This window comes from Sinocyclocheilus anshuiensis, unplaced genomic scaffold, assembly GCF_001515605.1.
Source record: "Sinocyclocheilus anshuiensis isolate Anshui unplaced genomic scaffold, SAMN03320099.WGS_v1.1 scaffold733, whole genome shotgun sequence".
In the NCBI taxonomy this organism is placed as follows: domain Eukaryota; kingdom Metazoa; phylum Chordata; class Actinopteri; order Cypriniformes; family Cyprinidae; genus Sinocyclocheilus; species Sinocyclocheilus anshuiensis.
The window spans coordinates 468,626-479,015 of record NW_015539923.1 but is presented as its reverse complement, the minus strand read 5'-3'; the positions used below and the strand labels follow the sequence as shown (position 1 = coordinate 479,015).

General features: G+C 35.7%; 2 protein-coding genes across 2 annotated transcripts; one reads left to right on the top strand and one right to left on the bottom strand.

The window, feature by feature from the left end:
• The first annotated feature begins 3,188 nt into the window (after positions 1–3,188).
• Positions 3,189–5,877, top strand: LOC107686589 (outer dense fiber protein 3-B-like). The gene is made up of 6 exons (XM_016483655.1): positions 3,189–3,297; positions 4,093–4,296; positions 4,518–4,619; positions 4,701–4,822; positions 4,889–5,029; positions 5,785–5,877. The coding sequence occupies exons 1-6, from the start codon at positions 3,189–3,191 to the stop codon at positions 5,875–5,877; spliced, it is 771 nt and encodes a 256-aa protein (XP_016339141.1).
• Positions 5,878–6,386: 509 nt separating this feature from the next.
• On the bottom strand, positions 6,387–9,887 carry LOC107686588 (tripartite motif-containing protein 35-like). Its single transcript, XM_016483654.1, has 6 exons — positions 9,483–9,887; positions 8,837–8,932; positions 8,518–8,748; positions 7,969–7,991; positions 7,775–7,893; positions 6,387–6,928 (listed from the first exon to the last, which is right to left on the bottom strand). Exons 1-6 carry the CDS (start codon positions 9,885–9,887, stop codon positions 6,387–6,389), a joined length of 1,416 nt encoding a protein of 471 aa, XP_016339140.1.
• Between the last annotated feature and the right edge of the window lie 503 nt (positions 9,888–10,390).

Sequence of the window (10,390 nt, the reverse complement as noted above, 5' to 3'; positions counted from 1 at the left end):
ACATATATACACACATATACACACACACATACATATACACACACATATACACACACACATACACATATACACACAAACATATACACACATATACACACACACATATACACACATACACATACATATACATACACACATATACACATACACACACATATATACACATATATATATATATATATATATATATATTTTTGTGAAATGTTTAGCTGTAAAATGTATTTCTTTATTTATTTACATATTTTATTTGGAAATCACATAATATATATATAGTACATAATATATTTTCAAATTGATCATTGGTTTTACATACATTTTTTTTCAAACAATATTTAACAAAACCAAGACAAAATACAAAAATCAAGGAGAAAAAAGATCAATATATATAAAGTAAAAAAAAAAAAGACAATGTTGTTTTTGTCCCTGATGTATCTTCTCTCTCCTTTCTAAACTAATGTATTGTGATTTTTTTTAAATCTCATTTTAATATTTTTTTATTTGTTTATTTATTTACTTATTAATTATTTAATTTAGATATTTTGTTATCCAGTGAAATGATATACAAACATTTTTAAGTGTGTCTTAAGTGTCCAAATAAATTTTTTTTTTCGTTTAAAAAAAAAACAAACTTTTTAAGAATTTTTTTTCGTTCCTTTAAAATATATCGATTAATAAATTAATGTGTGTATAATCTGGTCTAAAGACGGAGGAACTGAATACAGTATGTGTGTATTAAATTAACATTTGAAATATCTCTAAGGAAAGCACGTGTTGAATTTGGTTATACCTTCATTTGTTTAATAATTAATAAAACCGCACGGATTACTGTGGAGTCGCATGTAGAGCCACTGGAATGTCACTCAAAAATGACATCAAAGAATTACCATGGCGACGGCGCCATAGAGATTAAAAAGAAACAATTATAAACAACCAAAGACTCGCAGCAGCTGAGAGTTTAATTAGAGCTCTTCACGAGCTACATTTATAACTTTTTTTTATTTTACCTTTCTATGTAAATAACATCGTTTTTGTGCAGATACTGTATTGTAACTGGCATCGTTTTGTCGTTTTAAGTTATCTAAGCGTAACTTACATCTAAAAATCATCAACGCCCTGAACACAATTTAAGCTATAATATATTAATTCTTTCAAAACTCGCCTGGAGATCGAAAGTGTATTAAATTCACGAACTTTTTAATATCTTGCACTTAAGGTAAGTTGCTATTTTTACTTCGTTTGCTGTTTACTTTTATGCTTTTTGTTACAGTAACCAGTTACGGAGCTGTATGCTAATTTTATTTAAATTAAATTAAAATTAAATTAGACTAAAGGCTTGAAAAAGCCAATTGACAGATATTCTGTTTAAGCTTCTTCTTCTTCTTCTTAGACTAAATTTCTGAAAGCTACTCCTCCTTGAGCTTTCAAGCTAGAACCACCAAACTCAGCCCAGCTGTTCAGACTGATCTCACGTAGTGTGCTATATCTTTTCAGACTGATCGGACTTACGGTTTTCTTAAAATTGAAGATTAAAAATCATAAAAATCCCAAATGAGCCAAGACTATTCAAACTCCAACTGTCACAAATTTAAATCTAAACACAATAAAGGCCATTAGGCTCAATCAAACTTCCCTTCTATGTACTATTTCTAACCCATTTAAACTCATTTTAAGCTTCCACGCTATCTAATATTTACATTTACATTTACATTTAGTCATTTAGCAGACGCTTTTATCCAAAGCGACTTACAAATGAGGACAATGGAAGCAATCAAAATCAACAAAAGAGCAATGATATACAAGTGCTATAACAAGTCTCAGTTAGCTGAACGCAGTACACGTAGCAAGGGTTTTTAAAATTATATAATAAATAAAAAGAAAACAGATAGAATAGAAAAAGAATAGAGCAAGCTGGTGTTAGAGGTCTTTTTGCTTTTGTTAATTATAATAAATGAAAAGAAATCAGATAGAATACAAAAAGATTACAAAGCAAGTGGTTTTTTTTTGTAAGAAAACAAGCAGCAAATGAATAGAGTGCAAGTCTAAAAGGGACATATATTATTAATTATTAGATATAGATTAAAAATATTTCTAATCTATCTATCTAGCTGGTTGGCTGCTTCCAGGCTGGTTTTAAAGTGGTTTTGGCACCTTTTTAGCTGGTCAGGCTGATCAAGCTGGGAGACCTGCTAAAAGACCAACCAAGTTTAAAACAGCTACTATTTTAAGCTTAAACCAGCTAAGACTAGACAACTAGCCTATGCTGGTTTTAAGATGGTTTTTGACTGGTTCAGATGGTTTTAGCTGGCTTTTTGCTAAATCTGCTGGTTTTAGCTGATTTTAACTGGTCTCTAACTATTTTTGTTATTGAATCAGCTGGTTTTACCTTGTTTTTATCTGGATTTTTTTTCCATTTACAATGTTAAATCATGTAAAAACATACTAGCAGTATGCTAATCATGCTAGAAACATGCTAATAACATGCTAACCATGTTAACAACATGCTAATAACTAGCTAATCATGCTAACAGTGTGCTAGTAACATGTTAATCATGTTAGCAACATGCTAATCGTGCTAGAAACATGCTAGTAACTTGCTAATCATGCTAGAAACATGCTAGTAACATGCTACTCATGCTACAAACATGCTAACCATGTTATCAACATGCTAGTCATGTTAGAAACATGCTAATAACTAGTTAATCATGCTAGCAACGTGCTAGTAACATGCTAATTATGTTAACAACATGCTAATCGTGCTAGAAACATGTTAGTAACTTGCTAATCATGGTAACAACATGCTAGTAACATGTTAATCATGCTAGCAACATGCTAAAACATGTTAGCAACATGCTAGTCATGCTAGAAACACCCTAGCAACCACCCAAGGTACCCTAGCAATATGTTTTATACCTACATATATATGTTTTTCTGATAGACTGTATTGCCTTGAAAACATTCAAACATTCATCTTTAAACCTATGTTAAATTTCAAACTACTTCAAACTGAAAACCTTCAGAGTGCAAGCTTTTATAACTTTTTAAAACTTTCTGGCTAGGCCTTTTCAAGCCAACTAAAAGTTTGTCTACAAACTCTTCAATCTAGTTTTATTTAACACTTTTATTTAACACAAGTATTTATTTATTTGTTTACAAGCAGTTTTAGTAATTCTTTTTTTCCAACAGACATCATGCCTGTGGAAGTATGGGTTGGTCCTTGGAAGCCCCACAGGGCAAGGGGCCCGATTGCTGCAATGTATAACAGTCCAGGGCCAACATATTCTCTGCCAGGGGCAACTGGTACACACACACACACACACACACACACACATGTCTGGTCAGCTATAGGTCAAGGTCAAAGCACACACACACACACACACACACGCGCGCACACACACACACACGCGCACAGTCACACTCAGGCACACACACACACAAGCACGCACGCACGCACGCACACACACACACACGATTCACTATATTAGTGAAGACATCTTATAGATAAGACAATGGTTTATAATATTAGATTAATGATATATAGCCTAGCCTGAAGTTAACCCTCACAGAAACCTCTGCAAATAAGCAGATTTTAAAGTATACAATATTTGACCGCTTTAGAAGTCTTTTAAACTAGTGAAACCATGTAAAATGTCCTCACTTGTTGGTTGTCGTAATATTTCACTATATAAGTGTGGATATTTGGGCCCTCACAAGTATTACTAAACAGGTACACACACACACACACATATATAGAAATGGGTGCATTGCATAGATTTGACTGTTTTTATACAGCTAGTTACAAATGCGATAACCTAATCCACAATCTAACCCGAAGAGAAAACATTTAACATTTCTAAAACACTTTTTTATTTACTTTTTTATACCGTTATAATGATGATGTTCTCAAAAAGAAGGTTCAGCTCACTTCTGGGTACAAATTTGTCCCAAAAATAAATACAACCAGTAAATCAGGAGCTAAAAAGTGGGGTAAAATCTGGGATTCGGAAGACCAATAATAATTTCTAAATGTTATTTTTTTTAAATGATACGCTATTGCCCTGCCATGACTTTGAGGGATTTCTTTGCCCTACACAGGAATGAACAACCATGACCCACAGATGCAGAAAGGCCCAGCGTTTAGCTTCGGCACACGTCATCGTGACTCACAGGCCAACTCTTCCCCGGGTCCTGGATACCTCGTTCCCTCCAACATCACCAGGGTGGGTCGGGATGGAACCCCTGTGTACTCCGTCTATGGCCGACCTAAGGATATTCAGCCCTTTAAAACCCCTGGCCCAGGTCTTTTACACAACATAAACACACAGGCTTTGTAGCTGTACAACAAGGTTCACTTTTATAAGAAAAGGTACAAAACTGTCACTGGGGTGGCACACTTTCTAAAGGTATTAATATGTAGCATTTAGGGGTAAAAAGAACCTTAGAACAGCCCAGTGACAGCATTGTACCTTTTCTCTGTGAGTGTAGAACAGATTAAACTGGCTTTTGATTTTTCTTTTCAGGCAGTTACTCCCCTGAAAACGCAATAAAAACCACCTTTTACTCTGCCCCTGCATTCTCTCTGTCTGCAAGGACTAAATTGTTTCGTAATGACCAAACACCAGGTAGATTTCCACACATCTACACAGCAACACTACTGGAACAGGTGCATTTCCTGTGAATTTCATGCATTAACTTGTCTCCAGGTCCAGCTGCATACATGCTTCCCCCAGTATTAGGGCCAAGAGTTGTGAATAAAGCATCTGCCCCAAATGTCTTCTTCGGCGGTCGTAGCGCAATCGGCAGCTTCTATGAAGATCTACGGAAGGTACGTACACATCATTTTACAGTATTTACCTCTACTTTGCAAAGATGATAACATTAATTTTCTCAGACTCCAGGCCCAGGGACCTACCAAGTGGTGAATTCAGGTGTGTACAAACACAAGGCCCCTGAGTACAGCATGACCGGACGCAACTTCTCACCTGGAGACACTACAAAGAAACCAGGACCTGGAGCCCACCATCCAGAAAGGGTCTGTACCAGGCTAACATATACAATACCATTTTATACTACTATACTACACTATGCATTTATAACTATTATAAATGACTTTGTTTCCAATAAATGCTGTTCTTTTGAACTTTCTATTAATCAAAGAATCTTGAAAAAATGTATCATGGAATCCACAATATAGGACCGTTTTAAACATTGATAATTAATAAGAAATGTTTCTTGAGCCGCAAATCAGCATATTAGAATGATTTATGAAAGATCATGCACTCTAAAAAATCCGTAAAAACAGGGCACAATATACTGTATAATTTGAAGGTTTTTTCCCGTATTTATTTTTTACAGGTGTTTTACCAGTATTTTGAATTTCACACGTCATTGCATTGTGTTTTAGAGTTAACAGAAATGTGTAATGAGCTGCCAGTACCTTTTCTGTTATTTTACGGATTTACTTTTTACAGTGTGTGACACTGAATATTGGAGTAATAATGCTGAAAATTCAGATTTGTCATCACAGGAATAAATTACATTTTAAAATATATTCAAATAGAAAACTTCTTTTGAACTGTAATATTATTTCACACTATTACTGTTTTTACTGTATTTTTTTAATCTATGGTGAGAAATAAGAGACTTTTTTTTTAATCAAAAACATCAAAAAATCTTACCTACTCCAAACTTCTGAACTGTAGTTTCTAGCTTTGGAATGCTCTCTACTAAAACTATTTAAATAACAAGAATTTGTACTAAAATGGTTCCCTTTGTCTTTCTTCACAGGTTACTTTCACAGGAATCAAAGCTCCCAGCTTTTCCTTTGGAATTCGTCATTCTGAGTACACCGCTCCTTTAATTGTGGATGGGGCTGATTAAACTGGCCAATTCTGTTAAACAAGCCAGTCTGTCGTATCAGGTCTTAATATTGCTAAACATACAACTTGAAATAATGGTGTTTCAGTAAAAAAGGCTCCAAAATGCAATAATTGTGCTGTTGCCACAATATAAGAAATAAGCTCCATTCCAAAACCAAGTGAACCAAGTCTACCTAGACTAGCATTTTAGCACATCACAGACACAACCTACCAGTGCTGGGTCTGATTCCACCTTGTCGAGTCAGAGTCAAGTCCAAATCCTTAGAAGTTCGAGTCCGTCTTCATTCATAATTGCAGTCTGAGTCCAAATACCCCAACTCTACAATCCATACACAAGGGTTGTTCCAAAAGATAGGCAGCAAAAACAAATCATTATCATCATGCAGTAATGTTTTATTGCAGTACTGTACTTGCTACTGTCTTCTTAAGATGATTTTATATTGTTGTATTATTGATATCACAGTTAACCTTTAACTGCTTAACTTCACCAGTTTAAAAGTTGTATTGGCTCTAAATGTGTGCTTCCACAGCTGTCTTTACCGGTATGATCCTCATCGGATGTTTCATACAGTGACTATAAAAGTAAGGGAACACTCTCTCAGTGAACGTGTGTTTAAACACATGCAGACCGATATTACGAGCCGAGTCGGTGAATGTGACTTTGCCCTTGTCCCAGTCCAGCTGCACCCTGATCCTCTGAATTCTCTGGGTGACCCTTAGAAGGGTGAGGATCTCTGGAGAATAGCCCTTCCCGTATTTACCATTGCAGAATCCCACATACCACAGGCCCGTTTTGGAGGGGGTCTGTCTGTGTTTGTATGCGGACTCTGTGATCACTCCCACGGCCCAGGCTGTGCTGTCGCCCACCTCGATGTCCCAGCAGTGAGTCCCCGAGTTAAAGCCCTCAGAACCTAGAATGCTTGTGTAGCCGTCGAATCTCTCTGGGTTTGCTGGAAGCTGTTGGAAATGCTCGTCAGTGTAAGTTATACTGGTCAGATCATCCGACACGAGCAGATAAGGATGGGCGGTGTTGGGGTCAAAGGTTACTGGGGCTGGAGAGAAAGAGATAGAGATAGAGATGTACTCACTTTTAAGACATTCACACACAACGTATTTTGCTTTGAAAAATGCAAGACACTGGCAGTGGAATGGGGGGAAAAGCAAAGTCTTAAACTTCTTTAAACTTGAGTGCTGCATTTTTAGAACTATGGAAGCCCATTTCTGCCATAGAATAAAAAAATTGTTACTTTATATCTCACACTTTTGACTTTTCTTGTTTTTCTTTTCTTTCTTTTTTTGACATTCTGAGATACAAACTCAGAATAAACTCCCAATCCAAAAGTCAAAACTCAGAATTATGACTTAAAATCTTGCAATTCTCACTTGTTCCCCTCAATTCTGTTTCCATGTCACAATTCTGACTTTTTTTTTCTTTTTTTCCTCTGAATTCTTTACTGTATATCTCAAAATTGAGTTTATATTTTACAATTCTGGGTTTTCCTTTTCAGACAAGCAAGATAAAAGCTTGCAATTCTGACTTTTTTTCTCAGATTTCCATGTGTATAACACAATTTTGAGTTTATATCTTCTTCTCAGAATTCGGAGTTTACATCTCACAATTATTTTTTTCTGCCATTAATAAAAAAAAGAAAAAAAAAAGGTCATGTTGACATTTTATCTCACATTTCTGACTTTTTTTCTTGCAATTGCAAGTTTATGTCTTACAATTATGACTATTCTGACACATTCTGTGTCTGGAGTTTTTCGAAGCAAAAACACGTTCTGTGTGAATGGCTCCCAACTTTTAAAATGCATCTCTAGACCTTGTGTTTTTTCCATTCTGCTGCATCTCTGTGTGAGAAGATTGAGAAGATTTATTTGATCTGCTCAGTACTCACTGTATCGGACGTTGGCTTGTAGTTTCTTCGATACTTCAAAGGTTATGTTACCCACATGTTTTGCTACATTGATGAGCATTCCTGAAGGTCTGGTCTGATCCCGCATTGTACACTTTGTTCTGAAACAACATTTAGTCAGTACTGATGTGGGTTTGAAAACCAGAAGTTATAAAGAAAAAAAAAAACCTTCTCACCTTTCAATTGTAGCCTTGTAGTTCTAGAAATAATATTGATAAAAACAGAAAGATTAATCTTTATTATGTGATCAGAAAATTGGCCATTTATTTGGCCAAAAATATAATAAAACAGTAATATTATGAAATATTATTACAATTTAAAATTGTTTTCTATTTTAATACATTTTCAAATGTAATCGTGTCATCCTTCAGAAATCATTTTAATAGGCTGATTTGCTGCTCAAGAAACAATACTTATTATCATCAGTGTTGAAAACATTTGTGCTGCTTCATATTTTGTGGGATTTAAAAAAAAAATAGAAATAGAAATTGATAGAAAGTTTAAAAGAACAGCATTTATTGGAAATGGAAACTTTTTGGGATATTATAAATGTCTTTAATTTTGATCAGTTTAAAGCATCCTTGCTGATTTTTTAAAATTACATTCTGCAATTTCTACTCAATATAATGGAAAAATATGCATTTTTCTTTGATCTTTTGAAATAAAACATCATAAAACATCATTTAAACATTCAAAGTCCAGAAACCAAACCAAGTGCTTCTTACCACAAAAAATGTGAAGTCATTCCTTTTTAGCTGTTCTTCGATGGACTCAATAATGCGTGAGAGAGATAACATCCCTGATCTAATCTCCTCAACCTTCTTTTCAATTATCTCACTCTTCTGCTCTTCTTCTTTCCTCAGCGTCATCATCCTGGCTGCCTCTTCATTTTCCAGAAACTGGTGAAGCTTTTCAAACGCCTCCTTAATTTTAGTCTCAGTGTGTTGGCTCTGCTTCTAAACACAAAATATCAGCAAATTCCGGCTGAAATATCCATATGGTAGTTAAACTGTGTCAATGTTGAAATCTCCTCCCGGTACTCACCTTAATATACTCTGCTGTTTCATCCCAGGACTGTTTAATTCGTTCGTAGACTCTGAGTTTCTCCAGAAAGGCCTTTAGTTCCAGCTGGAGCTGTTGCTAACAAATATTAAAAAGTGAACACACACACACACATCAGCCTATTTTATAATATATATCAGCCTCTCTCTCTCTCTCTCTCTCTCTCTATATATATATATCGGATGTTTTAGCATGATGATTTTCCCAGCTTTGTTTACTGATGTTAAACAGGTTGTTTGTTACAAACCGGCATATCCACAAATGGATCAGCATTGATCAGCAAGTTCCCATGAAACTGTTGTTTCTGTAAGCCTGAGAATGTGTGTCATATAAGGGTCATTAGTGTGCTAAGACCTGTTTGACAAGACAGTTTTCATATCCATTAAATCTGAAACCGACAATCAGTGAAATCTGACTAGCGTCTACAAGCTGGTCATTTCAGCAACTGACTATTGTTAAAAATCGTGTTTCCATACAATCTGACGCTCTGAGCTCTTACCCTGAGGTCCTGTGACGCATCTGCTGTTGAATGGATGCGGTGGTTCTTATGCGATTTGGCATTTCTGCATTTCCCACAAGCTAGGTTAAAAATCGTGTTTCCATACAATCTGACGCTCTGAGCTCTTACCCTGAGGTCCTGTGACGCATCTGCTGTTGAATGGATGCGGTGGTTCTTATGCGATTTGGCATTTCTGCATTTCCCACAAACTAGGTCTTGATCTTCAGTGCAGAAGAAAGTAAGAGGTTCTCCATGAAGACTACAGAACTCCACAGTCTCTACGGGAGGCTCCTGAGTTGTTTCTTCTCTCATCAGATCACACATGTTTCTCAGCACAATGTTTATAGGTGGGTTAGGGTTGGAGGACACAGTTCTGCAGATAGGACACTCTTGAGTTCCTCGCCGGTTCCAGAAGGTTTTCACGCAGCCGTTACAGATGCTGTGAGAGCAGGGTAGGAGTACGGGATCCCTGAAGATGTCACAGCAGATGGGGCAGTAGAAATCCTCCTCTGTAATGGACAGTCTGCAGGCCATTTTGCCACCTACGCAATTGAATGTTTTAGCTAGTTGTGTTTCTCTGACTCTCTCTCTGTGTGTGTCTGGTCCAGCTGTCAAAGAGCACAAGAGTGTCTCTCAACTCAGCTGTGTTTACATCCCAGACACCTGCGAACCAGGGTGGAGCTTATGAGAGCAAAGACAGCCTTTCAGCAGAACCATCTATTGTTCTATTAGTTGTTCGATATTTTCTAAAGTAACACCCTATTAATTTCAATAATTATTATACTTTAACTTCATTCACCAAGTAAAAAAAAGTACAATTTCACTTGGTGCTGGTGTCAAAAAATAATAATAAATCATTATTAATTTATTAGAATATTTTGTAAAATAAATATGAATTTCTTCAAGGTAATAAACCTGTACAATGTATGGTAAGTTGGATACAAAATATGTAAAAACAGTGTGGTGGTAAGAATATTTTAACTCAGTTTCTGTCTTTACCATATACAGTATCACTTATTTTAGTATCATTTATATTC